General features: G+C 36.9%; 1 protein-coding gene across 6 annotated transcripts; it reads left to right on the top strand.

Moving 5' to 3' along the window:
- The first annotated feature begins 1,659 nt into the window (after positions 1 to 1,659).
- On the top strand, positions 1,660 to 24,265 carry LOC139961514 (galactosylceramide sulfotransferase-like). Of its 6 annotated transcripts, none has more exons than XM_071960734.1 (4): positions 1,660 to 2,542; positions 6,932 to 7,029; positions 16,333 to 16,515; positions 17,554 to 24,265. In XM_071960734.1, the coding sequence occupies exons 3-4, from the start codon at positions 16,364 to 16,366 to the stop codon at positions 18,728 to 18,730; spliced, it is 1,329 nt and encodes a 442-aa protein (XP_071816835.1). In that variant the 5' UTR covers positions 1,660 to 2,542; positions 6,932 to 7,029; positions 16,333 to 16,363; the 3' UTR covers positions 18,731 to 24,265. The 6 variants fall into 6 exon arrangements, with proteins under 6 accessions (XP_071816835.1, XP_071816834.1, XP_071816833.1 ...); XM_071960733.1 differs by having other exon boundaries at positions 6,926 to 7,029; XM_071960732.1 differs by having other exon boundaries at positions 1,660 to 2,659.
- The last annotated feature ends 188 nt before the right edge of the window (positions 24,266 to 24,453 follow it).

The following is a 24,453-nucleotide window of genomic DNA, read 5'->3' as shown; positions in this document are numbered from 1 at the left end:
GAAGATATGACTATTTAGTTAGGAAATAAATATAACCTTGCAAACAACAGGTAATAATCACTCATTGAAACAGATATATACATGAATATATTTATAGATACCTTTAAACCAGTCCCGATATCCTATGTAATTCAGGGAGACACCTCAACTCAAAGAATCTTGTCTCTCACAGTTCCATCTTAGCTAGGCAATGTGAGTCAATCAATAGACCCAATTAATCTTAACCACATACTCAATATGGATGAAAAATGGCTTCCTTTCCGAATAATATATCTCTCAATAGAAAATTAATTCTTAGTATGCAGATCACTGACACACATAACCAAACATATATGGATAAATCCAAAACCATCATACTCAACATACTCTGCCCTTAGTAAATCTTCCCTCGACACCAAGACAAGCACAATTTTAGGAATGTAGACGTCATTCGACCTAAATCGAAGAATCCCTTTCAACCATGCCATTGGCGAAAACCTAACACATACCAACCAAAGTGAAAAGCACAAAGAACTTGAGGAATCCCACAATAAGTCTAAATAAACAACACAGTGCTCGTGATGTCAGCCAGAATTGAATACAAACAAAATGTAAATGAAAAAAAGAAAAGAAGATACCTCGCACACCTCAATGGGTGAAAATATACAATAATAACTGGCAGTGTTAAAAAAGCACCACTATATGTCCTTCAACGCATGACTATAAAAAACCATATTGTGTGTGCCATGTCCCTCTTCTTAAGCTCTCCACACGACTAGAAGGACAAACTATATAACTCGTAGTAACACAGCAACAAAAAAAACAAGACAATGTTAACATTCTGTTACTTTCAACATCAACTCCCAGTCAATACATCACTTAATAATCCACTTACTCGACTCAGTATAATTTAAATCACATATCATATTCAAAGCACTGTATTAATTATAGGCCCTGTAAACACCATTTCATGATCAAGTATTGAAAAGCCGTTGTTCAACCCTTTCAAAAATGGGAAGTTACATTCATGTGATAAAACTTTAAAAAAAAAATGATATAGTCGCAATAAACTATTCTACAATTCTCAGCTCGAAATTACATGTTGGTCAAATATTAATAATTGACCAACATGTAACTTGAATGGAACGTCGATCACACAACTCGTGTGTGTATCCTAACATAGGTCCACATTATTAGTGAGAACCTAGCTTCTAACCTTGGGGGCAATACCAGTACAAATCAGATCATACTTAATGTTACAAAATATAATAATAATTCAACATTTAGAACAGATGAAATCATCTTTAGCATTTCAACGTTTCTTGAAGATTCACTTTGTACCGAGGGACTGTCTAAGAAAACCATTTAAACCATCTTTTTAAAAAAAACACAATATTTCGATATGACCTAATTGCAAGTCGTTATAGATAGAAGTTTCAATTATGTGTGTATAGCCTTATCATATGCGTAACAACTATTGCGCTATAATCACACAAATCCTCCGCATTGAAAGCGACTAGTGAAATATTTTGTCGTTGCTTTATTCAATGGTAACAATCAATTGCTCTTTTGGTGGTGTTACATAAGGTCTATATATCCGTTTTGCCACGGAAATCTGCGAGACCTGGTTCTTTTTGGGAAGTCGTGTTTGGTTTCGCCAGAAGGTTTAACTACCTCCCTGCGGTCGACATGATTATCTTTCTTCAACTTGTGAATTTGTTTTGAAGTTAGGGTATATGCAATGTGAGAGGTTCGAACATATATTTAAGAGATGGAGGCATGCAAAAGAGCTCGTTCTTGGGGCCTTTTGCAGTTTTCTGGTTATGGAATCAATTTGCTGGTTAAGTTCGTGAATGGTTTTGCGACAAATAAAATGTGCTTCTGCATGTGTGTCTGTTTGCGCGTGTGTGGGCATGCATTTTTGTTCATTTCTTTTCCTCGTCAAAACGATGACTTCAATTTTTTAACCTGTTTTGCATTGTGTGTAAGTTGTAAATGTGGTGTCTCTTTTACGCTTCCGTAAGTATGACTTTTCCGATTGAAAGCATCTGAAATGAAAATGAAAACACATTGCATAGATTAACAAGTACAGTGGAACAGAATAGTTTTTCAGGGCTTCTCCCCTTCAGGGGTGAATCAATGATCTTATAAAGGATATTGCTTTCTCTTTGGAGTCGTTGAAGTCGACTCGCAGGTATACAGTCAAATTGTACATTCTATGATCCATTACCCTGGTAACACGAAGAGCCAATCCGACCCGACCTACCCTTGCTTCTGTGGGAAGGATTGAACATGATATCAATATTGTTAGTTTGTCTTATATTTACACACTATAGTATTTCACTTTAGTACGTCCAAGTTACAAAAGTACCGTTCTGACGAGATTCCGACGAGTTTTGCCTGTTCGACATGTGTGTAGGTTGAGATGTCCTTTGTACATTTCCGTAGATAATCCTCCCACGATACCTCGGCCGAATAAACATCTCAGCCTTGGAGTTACGAGTGCGGTCAACTTGTTCAATTTCTACGCTTCCATTGCAGAAACCAAAAGCAACACGGAAACGTACGTAGACCTACGTGTGATTTGGAAAACACGACTAGCAAGATTACTTTACATTGAAAGCGAGTGTCATTATTTTGTAGGATGGATATAAGAAATTGGAATGTGTTCTTTCCTAAAGTACGGGTTTGAGTTGTTTGTTTCATAGGATATATCAATTTTATATTAGAGGATAGGCTCAATGTTCATCTTTAAATGTCCATAAATTATTAAGATTGGTTCTGTTGAGCGCTCCTTTTCCTAACGTCAGACATAGTCGATCACGTCATGTCCAACTTCTGGCACGACTACGTAAACATCCACACCAAGTTACTTAATTCTATATGTACACTTAAGTAACGCTGTAAATAAGAGGATCACCAGTCCATTGTTTGGGGCTCTTTGAAGTTTTAGGTAAGTGTGATTACTAATATTTAGGCATCAGAACTAGGCTAGTACTAACTAGAAAGTAGAAGTTCATCCTCCTGCTACAGTGCTAGGCTAGTACTAGTGGTGACCCCACAGCTTAGTATTTGTACAGTATGTACTTACTAAGTAGAATTGTAAAGGCTTCATAATTGACGCACCTTCAAATATTACTAGCAACGATACAGCAGGCAACCTAAACTTTTTGCAGCGAAGCAGAGATACTTATCTCATGAGTCTAGAAAGTAAAATAACGAGTGAAAACTGCATTTAACTATAAACGACTGGGTTAAAGGCAACTATAGCTAATTTGACTAATTATTTTAACAGCTTGCCAACTATTTATACCCAATTCACAATTTGCAATGAACTATGTAACAGTCTTGCCTCTGTAGACTGAGGTGGGCACATCTTTGTAGACCAGGAGAGCGTACACATATATATATTTTGTTAAAGTAATGCGCACGGACTGTGTCGTCTTTATTATCGTTACTATTATTATTGCGTTTACTTTATAGTTTTCCAAGTGTGCTTCACGATATTAACTTTGATATAACTCCGGCCAGAGTCTACATGAGTTTAAATCCATTTCAGGTGCTCATCAAATTATTTTTTGTTTAAGCTATTAACAACCCCCCCCCCCCCCCCTGTTTTGTACGTATTTTTGACATTTGGAAATTTACTCCCTAAAACTAACCAAAATTGCCTCAACACAATACCACTACTCTCTGGGACCTGACTCATGTCTGAGCTTAGAGCTCAGCAAACAGCATCCAGAGTCAATGGATGTATACTAACAAAAAAGTAAAAAGTTACCTTATCGACAAATGTGTCAATTTCTGGGTATGAAAGAACTTGAGACGGCAGACATTTTAGTCAGATTCTTCTCAACTGTATGTTTTGTGGGAACAGAAGCATAAATATTTTGGGGTCATTTTAGTTCTGAGGAACTACACATATGAAAAACGCATACAGTTGAGTGATTTTGATTTTTCCTTGATAGACATCTTTGATCAAATCGTTAAGTGCATTAGTTACTTATGAGCCCACCATGCTACTAGTAGTAAGCCTAGTAACAGCATTATGAACTATACAAACAGTCATGCTACTGTAGGCCAAACTGAATATACTTCCCTTTCAAGTTCAATGAAGGCTAGGTTAGGTATTACTCAAGTCTAATGTTTATCAGACGTCCCTTATTTCCGGGGATAGTATCCTTATACCTTGTGCCAGCCCCGGATAAAAAGTGGGGGGGGGGGGGAAATGTTACCAGACTGTATCAACAGTAAATTATGAAAGGAAGCACCCCAAAACCCAGAGGGCTTGTCTAGTAGAGCGCTACCATAAGTAAATAGAGAGAACAATACAAGAAAACAGTAACACTTAAATCCACCCACACACCAACTCAATACGTATAACCGACCCACCCCACCCCACCACACCACCCACAATACATATATATATATACATAATGTATTAAGAGGCCAAGTAAGAAGTTGTCTTGCACTTTCTAAGACTTCATGCATTTTTCCTCATTTTTATTACAACAAATATAGATATTCTGTTACATAAGTGTATGTCAACATTAGTTAATAAAACATATGGCAGTGACCTGCTGTGTGTACATATTACATAACATAAACTTACATTAAACATCAACTGCACACATTATGACAGGTCTGTATAAACATGAATTCATTGCATTGCATTGGTGGGATGAAAGGAAAACAAATGTTGGCATACATCCTGGGATCCTGGATAAGTATACTTTGGCTGCATTTGACTAGAGATTTTCTGTTACGTAGGTAGGTGTATGTCAACATTAGTTTAAATAAAACATATGTCAGTGACATGTTGTGTATTGTACTTGTAAACATCAACTGCACATATTATAGCCTGTATAAACATTAATTCATGGTATTGCATCGGTGGAATGGAAAGGAAAGGAATAATTGTTACATATTTGATAGGAATAACATTAACCTTGACGAAATTTGAAATGACCAATGAAAGTTGATGGTGTTTTTAATTTTTCCCTCATGGGGAAAGAAGGAAATGGAGTTAGTGTGCTTGCTGTGACATTTGTATAAATTCTATTTTTAACACTACTTGATATTGAAGAAACATTCTGAAGTAAAAAAAAAATAAGAAATGAAAAAAGAATAGAGGGACAATAAATGTTTCCATGCCGAGAAAGTGTCCATTAGCTATAGGTTGCATCCAAAAACCCGCCGTTTGTACTGAACGGCAGGGTTTTTCCAGTTGGTTAGCTGAGTGATCAATCCCATCTTCTCGCACCTTAGTTGAGCTGCCTATTCGTCTATTATGCATTTCTTCACACAGCTAGTAGCCAAATCACTATTAGATCAAGGCAGACATGGCAAGGTGTGAACTAGGTGTGGTCCAGACTTATTGCTTCATATCATACTGTACAGTAGATCTGCAGGAACAATAGAGTAAACCAGGATCTTGTTTTCTGTAACTTAGATAAATCTAAGTTTGAGCTCGAGAGCTTTGTCAACAGTTTTGAAAGCCTGAAACTCGACACTTCAAATGAAAATCTTGGTTTGTTGGGCAGAGTTTCTCCAGTTGGTTAGCTGAGTGATCAATCCCATCTTCTTGCACCTTAGTTGAGCTGCCTATTCGTCTATTATGCATTTCTTCACACAGCTAGTAGCCAAATCACTATTAGATCAAGGCAGACATGGCAAGGTGTGAACTAGGTGTGGTCCAGACTTATTGCTTCATATCATACTGTACAGTAGATCTGCAGGAACAATAGAGTAAACCAGGATCTTGTTTTCTGTAACTTAGATAAATCTAAGTTTGAGCTCGAGAGCTTTGTCAACAGTTTTGAAAGCCTGAAACTCGACACTTCAAATGAAAATCTTGGTTCCATTGTGCCTGTTGTGTAAACAGTTGATCCACCTTTTATGAGTGTGGAAAGTGTTAAACTGTAAGTAATGTGAGAACCTATTGTTTTCAATGTTTCACAGGCTGGCTCATTAAGTATTTACTAGTTGATTTAAATTGAACTTGTTACATGTATGGTAATTTATTGTCTTTATCTCTGTTAGATCCCCACTGATCACTTGTAGCCAGCAATGGTCAAAACTTAAAAGTATTGTGTGTGCTGCTGCAGTGTGGTAGTACTGTAGAATAATGTTCTCATCATACATAATATGTATGACAGGAATTGTCTGCTTCAAATCATATTTTTTTCAAAGCATTTTTTTCCCTTTGTGACTTTGTCCGTGGCAGAAGGAATCTATGTGATGGTGATGGGGTGCATTAGGTGTGTGTATGTGACACTTGCTTGTAAACACCACTACTCAAAGTTTATGGTGGATTTAGGTCGTGATTGGTATGTGGATCCGTCTTATTGAGTATATACAAGAACCCTATAATTGTCTGCGAAGTTATTGTTTTGTTATGGTCTTATTGTCCTATTGTATGAAATTGTGTAGTTTGCTTTGTTGTGCTTTGATTGGTCTCTTTCTCTGTATTTTAGGGAGCACCCCGTCAAGCCCGCAAGGGGTTTTTGTTCCGTTTCCTTCACTTCATGTATTATCCACTACTACTGCATGTTATTTGTGATAAACGTTTGTAAACGTTTAACTGCATGTTGTGAAAAACAAATAAATGAAATGAAACAGACTCAAGTGGCCCTTGTTACTTTTCACACTCTAAGCCCAAGTGGTCAACAGGTTATCTCAAAATTGGCTCAAGATGTCAAGAGGTTATCTCAAATGTTTTCTCAAAAGTGGCCCTCTTGTTTTTTTTTCATTTATACTAGATGACTTTTGCTTTGGGAGTAAGGGGGGTGACAATATTTCTGTGTATAAAGTGATAGATGTCATATAGAGCTCATTCATTCATAACAATTATTAAGGGTTGGTGGCAGAGCTGATTTGCAAGCTCAAAATTGGTAAAAGAAAATGTCCATTTGCTCATACCTGTATATATGTGTCTTTATTTCAGCTACAGTAGGAAGACTGTTCTTTCTGGATGTTGCAGCAGTTTGGAACAAAAACCTTCTATACTGTACAGGCCGTACCATCGAAGTAATTGGTCGATGCCCACAAGTGAGTGCTACAAATAACAGATGGATGTTATAGATTTTTTCTGGTTTGCACTTTAATTCTTGGACAAATTATACTCACTTTGCTCCTCTTCATGAGTCTGATATATATATATATATATATGGAAGTTTGAGCAAATGATATGGCAAGGAATCACAAAGTCAACTGGCTTTCTGTTTTAAGTTGATTTGGCCTTCATCCAGTGACAGCTGTGTTGTATCACAGACTGACTGAGAAAATTTTGCTTTGACTGTTCCTCTTGAGAGTACCAGAAAGTGGCCTCAGTGGTTCGTTGAGCCATGGAGGTCTGTTTTACATTCATGGTTGAACAGAAGTTGCTTTTCTATTCATTTCACTTCCTTTTTCACTTTCACTTTGTGTGTGTGTGACACTTTAGTTTGTGTGCACCATAGCTTGACAAAGAAATGATTGATCAGGGCCATACTTAATGGGTGGATGAACCAGAGTGAGTAGATGAACCCTTTTGATGTTGGTGCTCTATCTTTGAATATTTGTGAGGTCATAGGGTCAGACTTCAACATCTTCAAATTGCATTAACTTGGCAACCATAAGTCGGAATTTCCTCAAACTTGGTATGGTGATATTGGTAGATAGCCTGCACATGCTCATGTGTGTTGCAATGGATATCACACATGTTTATGAGGACGAGGGGCTTAGCATTATTTAGGTAAGAAAAGTGTTTATCCACTGTAATTCGACAAGGGCTTGGTGTGGTGATATTGGTAGATGTTGTGTTTGATATCATGCAAGGGCTCAATACCATACTTGGGTGGATGGGTGGCCCATAGTGAGTAGATGAACCCTATTGTATTTTGGGCTCATGTCATGATTATTTATGAGGTCACAGGGTCCAATATCAAAATATTCAAATTGCAAACTTAAAAACTTGGCAACCATAAGTCAGAATATCTTGAAACTTGGTTGGTGATATTGGTAGATGTTGTGTTTGAGATATTTAAGGTACAACAGTTTTTATCCACCATAACTCAACTAGGGAATGATTGATCAGTACCATACATAGTGGGTGCTGGGTGGGTGACCCATAGTGAATTCTTAGTTATGTTGACATCATGAATATTACTGAGGTCGCAGGGTGAAATGTTGTAATCTTCACATTGCAATGACATGGAAACCAAGAAGTTGGATTTGTTGGAATTTCCTAAAAATTTGTCAATAGTGATTTTTGCAGATCTATGGCTTACAAATATGCTAATGTGTGTTACGAATGTCTCATGCTCATCACAAGTGGCTGTGGCTAACCATGATTAATTCGATAACAAACGTTTGTGTGCAGGAAATAGCTACTGTTATGGTAAGGCTGTCTTGAAAATTATGTTGCCTAATAGTCAGTTTGTAGTAACTTTACCAGGAAGGCTCTGGAGTCTGCCATATCACTGTTTAGTTAAGCAAAATTCATACCCACATTCTACTGTACATATTTCACCCCAAAAATATTAGTTGATTGTTGATTCTCATTTGCAAATGTAGGTATGTAAATGTAGCATACATAATGCTCATATTTAAATGACCAAAATCAGACAACAATGAACTACTGTACTCCCCCTCCCATATACCACATGTATGCAAATTTAATTGTTGTGTGGTATACCAATAACCATGAATGCAGGTGTATCCCTTGCGTGTCCTTGGTTTAATTTAACACGTCTCTTTATGACCATCTTCAGTCCATTCAAAATCAATACTTTGTTCTGCACAAGTTTGCAATTCATGGGTGTGAATGGTGAACTTGGTGTACTCTTTGGCCAATTTGTGTTCGATTTTTGTCATTACAGCTAGAGGTGCTGTACAATGTAGGCCTACACACAAAAAACAAAAAAAATACTGTAATACCACTGAGGTTGACTTCTTGTTTATTAAAATTCTAGTAAATTGTCTACCCAAGACATTATTTAGATAAAACTTTGGTAATGAAACAATCCTTGAAGCTCCCGTCACCATTGTTTGTCCAGCATGTACAATAAAACAAAAAAAAGGTTAAATGTGTAAAGTTCATGAAAGTTGAGTGCCATTTTGGAGAATTTGGTCAGAAAATGATGTATTTGAACATGACACATGTCAATGATATTAGTCATCATATATATATATATATATATTACATTAATCTTCAAATATTCAAAATTCTTTGATGTCGGTCGTGAACAAACGATGAGAATATTTTGCCGGTTCATTTTTGATCTTCTGACCGTGCAGATTTAATATTATAATTTGTAAAATTAGGCAAACTCTATGATTTTTTCCTTCTTTCTTGTATAGTTATGATTGGTTAATTGTCTGGTACAACGCAGATTGTAGAGAAATATGTGAAAAAATCACACAAATCAATGTGCACCGAGAAATGGTAACAACCTACTTATTGTACACACAGACAGACAGACAGACAGACATGGCAATGAACTTCCAATGCATGGAAGACTGGACTAAGGAAACACTTAATGGAAATAAAGGAAATATTAACTACTTGTAGTTTAGAAAAGTATTCTGACAAATGCATAATGGAGATAATGGAAACAGGAAATAATGGAAAAGAATCAGAATGGTAGCTCCATACCGTCCGTATATGAGCTGATCGTCGAAAGTGACATGCCTTTGAAGTTGATTCAAGGGGGTGAAAAGTTCACTTAAAGGGTGTGAAGACTCCCGCACAAGGAAATGTCTCATGCCGGTAATCCGACCTAGTTTCGAATGAGGTGTAACAGAAGTGTTAGACACCACCATCGATCCCAGAAAATACACACCCAGATTGCTACCATCGGTAATTAGACACTAGTGTACAGTCAGTACATACAGCTGCTGTCAATACCCACAACACAGTGTACAAATGATACAGCGATGGACATCTCAGGTCCAGCTAAAGATAACAAGGTATCACGCTTCATTACTGTCTGCATTTTGTAGCGACAAGAAGAAAACTTCCCTTGCAAGCACCGGAAAGTTAACTCTTTCAGAGCGCGGTCTGGGTGCGAGTCTTCAATGCCTTTACTTATAATATAAAGAACCCCCTACAAAAGGTAGAACTCTGAAGTTACTTGTATTGCACAGTACTTATATTGTCAGTTATAAATATTAACTGGATTGCACAATAAACCAATAGAAAAAAATAAATAAACAAATAGACCGAAAGGAAAATCAAAGAATGCCCCACTAGAACAAGTTATTTCTTAACTACTTTTATAGCAAATGTATGTTGTATACAATTGGCTACCTTTTTCACTGATAAGCAATATACTAAAAACTACATACATGTGTAACACTGCTGTAGTGTTAATGCCTTTTAATTATTGAATTGACAAGATCTCCAAGACTTCCTCATAATACATTTCTCTGTGACTTTGACGATAACAGACCACTTAGCTGTTTAATAGTGTGTTCTTTATATATTGTTTTTGAGATTTATAATCAATATCATATTTCACAGTTGTGTTCAGACAATGTCATGTACAGTAGAGCTCTCAGTCTATAATAACAAATCTTAAAGGGATTTACAAGTTCAAAATCGGTAACAGAAAATTACCTTTTATTGATACAATCATTGTGTCTACAGTCAATTTCACGTTGGAATCGGAATAAAATTTCTATACTGTAAGATCTTTACCAGTGAATTAAATAGTTGATGCTTTGTCAACAACATAACTGATTCCTGATACCTTTCTTTATACTGTACAGTATGTTGCAGCAATAGTCAATAGATAATCCGTTTCAGTTTGGTGTGCTTAAGTTCATGTATATCAACATGTATGGCTTTATACCACACTATGTATGTTAAAAGGCATTAGAACCACCAAATGTTTTTGTTTTCTGGTTTGTTCAGTAATCATACTAACTTCCATTTTATTTCTATGTGTTCATAAATACTTAAAAAAAAAAAAAGAAGAAGAAATTTGTCCTTCTGGGCAATCTTTTTGTTTTTGGTTGCTAAGGAACCTATATGGGTTCAACTCGGCCTGTGTGTGTGCCTGTGATAACTCAACAAGGGAATGATGAATATGAATCGCCATACTTGCTGGGTAGATCGCATTATATCGAGTAGAAGGACACCATTGTTTTTTTTGTGCTCTTATCATGAATATTAATAAGCTTACAGTTGCATGATGGTGTATGTTAAATTTGATGTGCATATTAATAAGGGGGCAGATCTAAACAAAACTGACTGTCCACAATTGTTCAAACTGCTTGTTCTCCTACAGGCTTCAACGGATTTTGATGAAACTTGAACACAATGAACATTGGAATGATGTGCCATTAGGGGTGTTCCAGAATTGACATTTAGGGGTCATTCGAGGTCATTAACTGAAAATGCTTCTCCTCCCACAGTTATAAATCAATGTTGACCACATTTACTGTACACCGTATGATCATTGAGTACAGTGGTACCTAACTGCGGGTTGTTCAGCGATTTAATGTCAACGGTCATTCAGGGGTCAGTCTGAGTCTCTGAACTTTGAAGATGGTCCGAAGGCTTTTTCTCTTGCAAATTAATAGCAATGGATCTTCTTGAAATTTGGTCATAGTAATCCTCCAACTAGTGGCTCAGATAGAATGTTCAGGAATTTTCAGGTGGGCCAACTTAAACTTGTCGTGAATATATACGTTAAAACATAGTTTGCAAAATAGTATGAAAACATTATGAAAACACCTAAGTTACATATTGAGGGAGTGAGAGAGGCGATCGAAGCAAACAGCTATTTCCGTAGGATATGTCACAGCCATGTATATCAGTTATACAATACTTAAATAGCTGCAGAAAGGGAATTTGAGTAGCGGACTGATCTTATTTCCTTTAGAGCTGGATTGTTTACAGATCTTGAGGAACTGTAGTACATTGATACAACCATGGAGGTAAAACTGTTTTACCTTCATGATACAACTTACACAGACCAGTCACTAAATCATGGTGAGTCTGCGTTAAAGGGCATGTGAATATCCTCTTTGCTAATGTGTGTACAGTATGTTGGTTCTAATCATGTAGCACTTAATTTCTCACGTCATATCTTGTTCATTCAAGGCAAAGATGACTCCTCTATTTTAACCTTCAATATCCCAATGTTTATGTTTCTGAAATATCATGAAAGGTACCCGGCAAATGAAATAAAAAGGAGATTGGAAAGATTTAGCAATGTTTCAAAAGAAGGTACAACTGCACACATATATAAATGCCCTTTAAAAAGAGTTGGTAAATGTGTGTGTATTACAATCGGCGCTGTTCAAAATTGCTCAAACGCATAATGTAAAAATAGGCGTTTCGCACGATATTCAACAAACATCGGCAGCGCAGTAGAATGCATGATACGTGGGCTGCTTTCACTACTACTACTACTGCTACTAGGCACTACTGTTACACCTAGAGCCATATTGGTACTCTTACTACTGCTACTACTAGACTCAACAATGGAAAGAATTCTAAACAGTAAGCTAGACTACCCACATATGTCCTAATTAACGACGTGCTGATAGTAAGCATATGAAGCCCAAGTTGAATATCATGCGAAAGCTATTTTTTTAACATCACATGGTTGAGCAGGTGTTGAACAGCGTAGATGGCAACAACATAAGTTTAGACAACGAAATCAGTTTCGATTTTGTTGTCTTAACTAAGTTTGTTGTTGTCTCAACTAAGTTTGTTGCTGTTGTTTTACCACGCTGTGGCTCAAACTCACGTTGATGTCTAGAACATTCCGTTGTCTAAACTTTACATCATTGTCTGAACTTACGTTAAACTTAGCAATGTAATGAGTTTGCCCTTTTCGCGTTCCATATACTTGGGGCTCCATTGCTGCTTGATAGTATAGAGGACTACAGCCTTTAGGTAGATTTTGTTGACCTGGTGCGAGATAATCACATTTCCAGTACTGTAAATACAGCACCTATCGTTTGTACAGGTGTAGACTGAGGAATATTATAGTAGACATAAAAACCAAAAGAGCTATTTTTCAATCAACAGTTATGTATTTTATATGTTCACTAAAGCATTTTGGACAAGAAATTTTCTCTGAAGCTACATATGCAGGTGGGAGGCAGGGGGGGTATATAAATTTCCCCTGGGCTCTGATAATGCTGAAAAACAAACATCAAGGAACAGTAGCATGCAGTGCATTCTTTTCTGTTTGATGTGTGCTCTGTTTTGATCTTATTTTTGTCTCTCATAGCCAGTCACGCAATTTAAAAAGATGACATGAGGTCTAGACTAACATTTTAGATGATATTCTTGGATTTCACAGAGCTAGAAGGCTATTTGCTATAGGAATAAAAGGGTTCACTATGACATACTGTAAGGACTTTCTGGTGAGAATCCTGTTAACAGACAGACCACCTATCAATCACAGACCATCAATTAAACCCATGGTATAGAGTTACAGTAAAGCTACTTGGCCATGTCATGTTTGGGACTCACACATGTGGCTTTTCTAACTTACAAGCCACAATGAAAAAAAATGATTAGAAATTAGCAAGCATTACAGTATTTACAGACTTTGTAGGGCCTACTGTAGCCCAACATTAGGTTCTCATGTGTACATACAGTAGTGTGTCTAGGCTTTCATAATAAAACAAGAACAGTGCTGAAAAGCGTGGCACCTCCGTTACCATGGGAAATATAATAGCTATTTCTTGCATATTATATTGCTCCCACGAATTTCCCCAATATAGTTGTTTTTGCTTGGATGGGAGAAGGGATGGATCATGACTGACAAATTTCTATATGAAAGCCATATAATAGAAGAAGAGTTTTCAACTTTTAAGAAAAAAGGAAAAAGTTGTATGTATGTTATACAGTACTCCCAGTATTGATGAATGTAGGTGAATATACTGTACCTACTGTATGCCTTGTATAAGAATATTTCTTACATAAATTTATTTTTGACCTGCAATAGAGGGACCCAACTTAAACACACTTGTGCATTCAATTTGTGGTGTCATTTATGGGATCTGCTTCATAGAGTTCATATCCTTGCTTTAAACTGCACTTAAACAGTTTTATCAGTTTTCACCCTCTGAGCTTCAAGGGGTGAACAGGTTATCTCTAATGGTGGAAACGATTGGCTCAAAAGGGTCAACAGGTTATCTCAAATGGTCTCAAAATTGACCATTTCCTCTGTGATTTGTACTAGATGACTTTGGTTTGGCAGTACTGTAGGTTGTGAAAATATTCCACAGTGTATTAAACAATGTCATGTAGCTCTCGTTTATTAATAACAATTATTGAATGGATTTGCTAGCTCAAACTAAGTAGTAAAAAATAATGTCCTTACTGTATATATTCGTACATTTATGTGTCTATATTTCACATAGGAAGATTGTTCTTTCTGGATATTGAAACATCCTGGAATAAAAATCCTTACAAGTAAATGACATGGTTGAAGCCCACAAGAGCTGTGCTACAAATAAGAGCTAGAAATCTCTGATCCTCTCTGGTTCTCACTGAATTCGTTGACAACTTCAACTCACTCTCTACATTGTATTCGGTATCATGTGTGGTGACTCACATACGTGTGCATACTTTGAGTTGTCATTAAATACGTTTTATCACTTTATAACCTTCCAGAAAGGTTGTATACATTTACCACAAACATGTAGATCTTTGTCGTCATTTGCCTCGGAAGGCACAACAAGGATTCTGTCGTGTTGTATCTTAGGTTCTTAATTAGCAATTTCTTTAATTTAGCAGCTAGGCAAACAGCAAGAGCAGACTGTCATCTCAGTCCCAACAAAGTTTGTAATTACCATTTTTGGTTTTGATGATAATCGTAACCTATGCATTCATGATTGTGTGTGTGTGTGTGAGTGCGTTTGTGACGCCCAGCTTGTAAACACGATATCTCAGGAATGGAAAGTCAGACAAATTTCATATTTAGTGCGTAGAAGTACCACATTGAGTACAAGAAGCTTATTGTTTTTGGGGGGGGGTCAAAGGTCATTTGGGGTCACCAGGGGTCAAAATGTGAAAACCTCATAAATACGATATCGCAAAAAGGGAATCATGGGCAAACTTCATATTTAGTGTGTAAGAGTACCACATTGTGTAAAAGAAGCCAATCGTTTATGGTGGAGGGCAAAGGTCATTTGAGGTCACCAGTGGTCAAATTGTGAAAACCTTGTAATCAAGATATCTTAATACTGGAAGCTTGGGCCGACCTCTCATTTAGTGTGTAGAAGTACCACATTGAGTTAAAGAAGCCTATTGTTTTTGTGGAGGTCAGAGGTCATTTGAGGTCATCAGAGGTCAAATCGTGAAACCCTTGTAAACATGTGCACCCTCACTATACATTACATCAGATTCATGAAGAAAACGGCTCATGTAACATCATCGAAACCACAATGCATTTTTGCATTCTGGTTTTGAGTTGAATTCTCCTTTCCTCTCCTAGCAAATGGATATATAGCCTTAGCCTTGATACTACTGTAGCTTTAATTCAACGATAACTTTATAGTTATACTAGTAGTAGTCAGGACTAGTTACCTTGTAGCTAGGCTAGGTGTGCCATATATGCTATCGCATGTCTGTGTTACTGCCAGTGAATATATGCCAAAGGACAGATGCAGTCCTGTGGTAACGTAATACTGATTGATGAAAACTTTGGTTACATCCTAAGAGATGTAATATTTGTTCAGTTAAAAGCCGCATTTCAATTTCTTGGAAACGTTGTTAAACGTGCAGTGCACCTCCATAGATAGCCACTGTTTAGTTATGTTACGTCCCAGCAGTACAGATCGAGCATTGATAATCTGTTCCCTGGAACCAAGTTTTGTCTAAGAGAAACATGATACCATTTTGTTTTCCATTCAGCTCACATACCCTTAGAAGTGGCTCACAATTCTGTGTATTTTGTCTTTTTTATTTTGTCTTTTAAGAAACTGGTACAATCTGGAAAGTGAAATTGGGCACTTCATTGCCTAATGTTAAGATTCTACGTAAAATAGCAGTGTAGGTTGACGTCGGAAGTGGCTTCTATGTATAAATTTCTGTGTTTTCAGACTGTATGAAAAGTTTGTACAAATCTGTGAATGGCACATAGTGAAACATTTACAAAGATCTGTTCTTTCTGCTCATACTTAAGATGTATGAAACATGTATCTACAGTATGTGCAATAGCTTCAAGTAGCTGGTAAATGTTTGAACTGATGAAACATGTGAGACATTCACATAGGTCTGTTCTGTCTTCTCAGACCTGCAGAGGTTTAACATGCATGGGCCATATCTACAAGCAGCGGGTCAATGTTTGATCAGATGGAAAGTAAACACATTCACAAAGGTCCGTTCTTTCTCCCCAGACTGGACCGTACACAACTGACCCTAGTCAAGATGAGCCAATCCCGGACAGCAGGATTTTCATATGTTTCTATGTTTGTGACAGTGCTGTGTACTTGCACCGTAATCCTGATAGCCATTGTCAAGTTTGACCACAGCCCGTGGGACAAGCAAATTACGGGACCGTCACCTCCAGGTGTTATGAGGTAATCGTCTGTTCAAGACTGGTTTGCGATAAGAATCAATCTTTGTATTAATTGATACCTTCAATAGGCACACGAAACACTTTGAAACCTTAATATATCTGACCGACATGTAGAACCCTAATAGCTTAGAATGTACAAATGACAAGTTTGTTTAGGGTTGGTATATAGTTCCTCAGATTTGGTAAATAAAGTCCAATGTCTCACTACTAGTACTTTCACAGGTCGATAGTTCACTACATAGTTGCAAAGAACAGTAGACACATCCCATAGACATATATTACATTTTGTAGTTGTGGGAAGGTTGGTTTTGGTCTACAGTAGTTTGAACTGAAAGAGGGCTTTATAAATGTGTACACCTGAAAATAATAATAATAATAATAAAGAGTTCTTATATAGCGCAACTTACAATAAAGTCTCGCCGGGCTGTACAAAAGAAAGTGAAAGATATGTACACAATATACAATAAGAGTAAACATAACAATTATAACAATGAAAACAGGTGTGTCTTCAAAACAGTTTTGAACATCTCAGACAGACACGACATTCTTTATGTTGAGTGGGAGTATATTCCAAAGGAGGGTTGAGGACTACTGGAAAGATCGCTTGCCATAAGATTTAGTGGACGCAGGGTGCATAGAGAGCAAAGATTGGGTGCTAGAGTGCTGACGGCGAGTTGGGGTATAACTTTGAACAAGTTCACCAAAGAAGTGTGGCGCAATACCATGGATGCATTTAAAGGTTAACAGGAGTACCTTGATACCTTGAATAGATCAAAATTGAAACAGCCTGTGATACACATGTAGAATGTCATGTAAGTTCAAACTGAGGCTTTGTAGCCTGAGATGGCCAGGAATAGCATATTTATGGATTATGTTGACCCCATCACTGACCCCATGTTGAGAAGGGTGACCAACAACACTCACTGGCTGTGGAGTATGTTAACTCAGCCTTGCACACCCAAAAACAAAAAATGGCATAGTTTGTACACAAAACAGTATACCCTAGTTTTTACCGTGTTCTGTTCTCTTATTTCAACAGATTCCCGCCTGATCATTCCGTCCAGGGAACAGCTGCACAGGTAACAATTTTGGATCACTCTTCCTTCCATGTGCAGTCTACCGGACCACCAGTCCTGCGGTCAGCTTTGGATATCCAGTCAGGGACAGAACATCAGGGACGAAAAATTCAGTCCACCCCGGAAACTCTTCTTGAGAACAAGCCTCGGACAGAGAGCTTGGCATGTAAAGCAAAGCAAAGGATTGTTTTCCTCAAGACACACAAGACTGCGAGTACCACGTTGGTGTCGATACTCGAAAGATACGGCTATTACCGGAATTTGACTTTCGCCGTAGGGAAAAGCCACATATTATCGTTCCAGTACAAATTCGTTCGCCGAAACGTCTTGAAATTTCCCGGGATGCAAGGTAAGCCGTTCGACATGTTGACCAATCACGCACGTTACAACCGGCCGGAGATGGACTTTCTCGTACCTAACGCTACTTACATCACGATCCTGAGGAAGCCGGAAGACCAGTTGGACTCGGCCTTTGGTTATTTTGAGATGTATCGAGGCATGAAGCTGGAGAACGAGACCAACCCTCTGGAGAAGTTCATGGAAGATCCCATGAAATACTACCGGCCACATAAATATCACATGTGGCAGTTGAGTCGAAACGGGATGCTGTTCGATTTAGGATTAGAACACAAATACGACGAGAACGACCCAAAGATTGTGGAAAAGATCCAGGAGATCGACGGTGACTTCGATCTCGTATTACTGTCAGATTTCTTTGACGAATCGTTGATCTTGTTGAAGAGGCTGTTATGTTGGGAATACGAGGATATCTTATATCTATCGAGCGGAATCCGGAGTGCAAGCCACAGGTTTGAGAACAATGAGGATTTAGCTAAGAGGATACGCGCTTGGTCTCACGGGGACGTTTTACTGTATAACCATTTTAACAATACTTTTTGGAAAAGAGTCAAAGACTATGGACCGACCTTCAAGGAAGACCTCCGACACTTCCGAGAACTCAATCAAAGGGTCTATGATGACTGCATCGATAGGAATAACACCAACAAAAGTGATAAAAGAGTCGAAAAGTTAAAACTGAAAAATACTTCAGAAAGATGTAAACGTCTACAACGGGGAGATATAAATTACACCCCCATGATTAGGAAGTCAATGAAGAGTAGGTTTGGCTCACCATCTTAGAGATGGGGAGTGCATTGGCACGTTGGGGGGGGGGGGGATGAGAGGAGTGAAAGAGTGGGAGGGCCCGGAGGAGGGAAGGAATCTTATGTGTGGACACTTGTTATTCAGATCTATGTGGCTCCACAGTACTGCTCATCAAATCAGGCCAAAAACGAAATATAAACTCAATATTTTTTTATACTTTTTATATGAAGGAAACGGTAGCTACAGACGATCTTCAGAAATAGAAAATGTTTAATACGCATACGAGGAGCCTTGCACGCATCCAGGGAATGATAAAAGCTGGATGTGTCATGTATTTCTCCTGAAGGGAAACACAAAAAAGGACTGACTGCTCCAGTCTGAGTTAGTGGAATCCACCACTGTATGCCTCAGTCTTTCCTTCTTATAGTAAATGACAGAAGATTTACAATAAAAGTCTCCGATAGGGCGGTATTTCTTTGCTTCAAGGGAGTTCAATCGTTACTGAACTGGTCGTATTCATATTTGGCAGCGTAGGGAAGTTTGGTTGATACAAGGACAGTCTGAGCATTAAATGACTAGCACGCAATGGCTCAGACACACAGCCTTGTTTCATAGTGGCATTATCCCCTCTCATACCAAAATTTCTCACTCGTCAGTTATTTTTGACATTAAGCAACTCAGCAACAGTTAACTGATTTGGAATATTAGTAATAAATTACAGACTACAGTTAAAATATTGATACCATTGGTCAAGAGCAAAGTAAAGTTTTGCTGCAAAGGGGATTTTGAAGTTATTGATCATTTGTAATTCTGAGGTCACTAGTTCGAATCCGATGACAATGTGGCTTGTGAAAATGTGCTTTCCGAGGTATTTAATGACATTTTGCAAAGTATAAGAGTCAAGATATTCAAAGCTATAATAACACTTTTCAACATTTCATGATTTTATCGTAGCAATTTTAAATTTTGCCTTTCATTTGTAAACATGAACTCGAAAAGTAGCAGGAACTTTCAAAGCTCGGTCCATGTCATCACTGTCCAGTAACAGTTTTATTTGACATCTTTTATGATGATAGCTTTATTATATTTTTGGCTTGTGTCCAATGTAGTAAAGGAACAAAGGTACATCCTATTCTTTCGTGACCTATATTTGAGGTCGCCTAAAGTACAGTTTAGATGCATTCCACCGTTTTTAAGATACTTTTGCAGATGTATTGTCCAGAGTTCCATCTTTCTTCTTTTTCTTTTTTGATGGTCAAAATGTGCAAAATATAGATAGGCCTACCATTAAACCCATAAGAAAACTAGATATGTAATTAATAGAGAATTCATATGAGAATGAGAATTCATTTTTGATGAGACCTAGAGTATAACTCACTCACTCATCTTCCAAATCGAACTCGCAATGCTGAAATCTAAACACCATGAGATATTACTTGAAAATTTTAAATCTCTGTACATTTATAATCATATCCATTTGATTATGTGTTCGTTTTAACATATTTATACATTGAAAGTTCTAAGAATGTTAAGTACTATTTGAAGAACATATTATAACATCTCAGGTAGTCCAGTAACACACAATCGTGTGACTAAATGTTTGTCTATAAACTTTTTTTTTTTTTTTAATCAGTCCTGCCACTCGAATTTATGTGCCTAAGATATAGAAAGCAACTGCCTAAGATATAGAAAGCATCACTATAAACAAAACAATAGATTAATCAATTAGTGATCACTGTTGTCATTGGATGTTGTAATTGAATTTGCCATAATTTTGCCTACAAAAAAGGAAGAAAAGGTTATTTTTCTACTTAGTGTCGTCACCATGATCGTAAATCCGTGCATGTTTATCACTGTACTGTACATACAGTCAATGTAATCGTGCAATGAATGAAGTGAAGAACATTTGTACAAAGTTAAGGAAGTTTGTGATAAATTATTATCAAATCATGTCATCAGATCTGTTGTGTACTGTCCTACAGCTGACCAGTTATTTAATACGGGGGGGGGGGGGTGGGGGGAGGGGTTTGTTTTTAGCTCATTCCTTCACATCATGACTCATCACTTTCTTCTTACCCTCTGAATATTGTTAATATTATTATGATTATTATTACCTTGGTGCTTATATAGCGCAAAATCCCCGGGTTCAATGCGCTTAACAAAACACATTATGTGAGAAAACAAACAATGAAATGAAACGGGACTACAGTGAAATCGATAGAAGTACATAATAGAAGTAATAAAAGTAACACAATCCACGTAGTGGCATATCTCATTGCAAGCAAACACCTGATTTCAAATGAAGAAATTGATTACTAGCTACGCAATCTGGAAATCTCAGGAAAGTACTACTTTCCATATCCATTATACCTGTGAACGTGCTAATGTATGTCAGCCTGTTTTGGGAGATATAGTTTTCAACTTTCCTTGTTTCACAGGGGGAAAAAAAAAAGACCTAAATCACTCTTTAAACTGAAATTACAGTACATGATAACCCCTTACTATTGTTCTTGATTGACTTTTTTTGACTTTTCAGTTTTTTGTCAAATGTTATTTTTTAAAGTATGGTGCACAAATGTCAAGCATTTTAACATGGTGGTGGTGGTGGTGGAGAATTCAGTATGTCAACAACACTGTTTATGTTCACTGGTTTACTCAAAATAAATGGTTAACTCAGTGTTTACTGATATAGAGAGTTGAGGAAATCTATCTAAAGTATCTAAAAACACCGGAAATTATAAGTTGGCATTCAAGGACTAATTGAAATTTAACATGACTATTTTGAGGTCAATTGGGTTTGTTGATCATAACAATTTATGTGTTTATTCGGCACCACTGAAACGATATCACCACAAGAAAACTCTCCCCCCCCCCCCCGCACCCTCCATGTACCGTCTTCATGAATACGGTGCATTAATTTATTTTTTGATATTTTTATATTTTTTATGATGAAAGGTTGGTGATAATTACCAGATTCGAGTTTATAATTTAATGAAGGTGAGATGTAGGAAGAATGTTGAAATGTAAATACTTGGCTTGACTCTTTTAATTGACTGGCGAATTATACTCGAAAAAGATAAGACAGTTAATGTGCCCAAAATTGTCATGTTCAGTGCTAGTTAAAACATATTCTCATGTAGGCTATTCCACTACAAGTTACACAAAGATTGCTATCGAGTGGAATTGACCACTTTTTGCAGCCTTTTTCCTGCTGGAGAAATACGATCACAAGAGGTATATTAGGTTGCCCATATCATGTATCAATTGTGTACTATTATTCTAAAACATGACACTGAAGGTATAACATCTTTGTGTAGGGGCCGGCATACTAGGTATGGGGGTGGGTGGGGGGGGGAGGAGGCGTAATTTTTCTTAGCCTTTGTTCATTCACATTGATGTATTTGTTTTCCATTTTGTTCAGTTCAGCTGAATTCTTTCAGGGTAGGTAAAGCTATCGCACGATTTTGCCAACAAATATATCTGTCACTTTTTTTGCCACCGTCTTTGAATGACTGCCATTTCGTCATTTTTCCTTCGATGTATCTGAAATTTCAAGGGAGGTTTGTGTTTATTTAGTATATTTTATTTCATCAATTTGAGGTCACGATAGGTCATTTTCTAAAAACGTAAAAAAATGCTACTCTTCCTAGAACTTAATTTGTCCAAATTTGCTGAAATGCGGATATAAAGTTGATTGGTGATGTACCAAAGTTGTTCAGGAAAAGAAATGTTGTCATGTGAGGGCCAAAAACAGGACCTTCTTTATTGCGTCGCGTCTGTGTATTATTGATGTGCACTCACATAACTGAACGACGAACATATCTGTACGGGCGGCTTGGTCATTTCGTTAAAATTGGTGTTCGATACAATCTTGCGGGTTATCTGGACCAGGTTTCTATTCTGATATTTCCACATAATGATTTTGTTTTACGCTTTAATTCTATTAGTGCATAAATGAAAACTACGAAGTGCATAAATAACGTTGGTTCTTTGTCAATGCGATGCGGCATATTTTATCCCTAGTATTAAAGTAATAAGTACTACGATTTATTGCATAAAAAGAAAGTTAGTGACAATATAGAAATGTATTAATATGTATGAAAACATATTATTTTAGACTCGCTTTTCCTGTGTAATTGACTGTGTTTTAACTTGTAATATGCATAAAATACTACGTTTGGAACTATTTACTTCGTTCTTAACTTTTTTTCATTTTTGTGGAAATATTTTTTTTCTACGTTAAGGGTTCTATTTTTTTATCGTTTAGTATTGTGTGTTTATAAATATCTGTTTAAGGCTTTTACAATATTTGTCTTACTGTACTATAATTTCTCATACTTATTTATATTTAAACATTGACTATGATTTAATCTTTTGCGTATTCATGTTTAAGAACTATTTTGCTATATTTGCTATATCTATATATATATATATATATATATATATATATATATATATATATATATATATATATCCCGGTGGAGGCTGAAAGTTTTTTCACTGTTCTTGATTTTCCAACTCATTACGATTTTCATTTATATATATTCATTTGCCTTTGTTTACTTCCATTGCATTAACATAAAGTCTGTTCAAAGTATCTCTCTCTGGCTCTAGGAATCACAAATGATTTTCGAGTTGGTTAGCATCATGTTTGATCTCTAGAGTAAGGCAAAATATGTCACCAAAAATAGAACTAGTATTGTTCGATACAGGTGACAAACGCCTGTAGTGGAATTACGATCTTCCTTACCGGTTTCGAACCTCTGGACATACAATCAGCGTCCATAGCCTAGTGGTTAGGGTGTCCGCGTACAGAGCGGGAGGCCCGTGGTTCGAATCCCGGTGGAGGCTGAAAGTTTTTTCACTGTTCTTGATATTCCAACTCATTACGATTTTCATTTATATATATATATATATATACACATACATATACATATATATATATATATACGGTTCTGTGGATACGTTTTGGTGTGTGTGTGCGCGCACTGCCGTCTCGTAACACCCATATCAATAAAAAGTGTATCATTGGCAACTCTTATACTAGGCAAGTTTTTTTTCCCCATATTAGATAGGAACCTTACTGATTTGATGGGAGGTCGGGAGTCATATCCACCGCAGTCAACAGGATAAAACAATGGAAACATTGCACCTACTTTATCCCAAGAATGGAATCATGAAGGTTACCCATTCTGAGTTGGACAAATCTGTTGATATTAGTTAAGGCACGAAATGTGAAAAACGAGACCACCATAGCGAAGGATATTTAACATGACGAGTCTCCTACTTCCATATGCAGGTGTCAAGGGTCAAGGGTCATCTGCAGAACTCATATAAGACTAAGTTCAAGAGATCTTACAAGGATACCAAATGCCACATATCCTGCTACGATGAATTCATCCATGAAACCTCAATATACTTTTGCATTCTGGTTTAAATAAACTTCAAACGCAACTCAGCATTATAACTATTCAAGAACACGACTCAGTGGTTATTATAGTCTTTTGACTTTAAAAAATGTATTTCAATCTTGTATCATTGTTCCATTTTAATAAGAATACTGAAATTAGATTTATTTGTATGTCTTTTTTTCCCCTTCAAATGAACAAATGTTTACAACTTTCTAACATTGTAACAAACTCTCTGTCTGCTAAGGAGGAGCATTATACGAGAGGAAAGGAGGACATGGAAGGAAAACAAATGACACCGTTATCCCAGTTATGTCTTGTAGTCTTCGCACAAACAAATGGATAATCTGC

The sequence above is a fragment of the Apostichopus japonicus genome, chromosome 20, assembly GCF_037975245.1.
Source record: "Apostichopus japonicus isolate 1M-3 chromosome 20, ASM3797524v1, whole genome shotgun sequence".
NCBI lineage: Eukaryota > Metazoa > Echinodermata > Holothuroidea > Aspidochirotida > Stichopodidae > Apostichopus > Apostichopus japonicus.
The sequence above is the reverse complement of the archived record's forward strand: the minus strand, read 5'-3'. Positions and strand labels throughout refer to the sequence as shown.

Coding starts and splice junctions, on each gene's coding strand:
- LOC139961514 (XM_071960734.1), top strand. CDS start 16,364: ATGAGCCAATCCCGGACAGCAGGATTTTCATATGTTTCTATGTTTGTG. Junction 16,516..17,553: donor TCACCTCCAGGTGTTATGAG/GTAATCGTCTGT, acceptor TTATTTCAACAG/ATTCCCGCCTGATCATTCCG.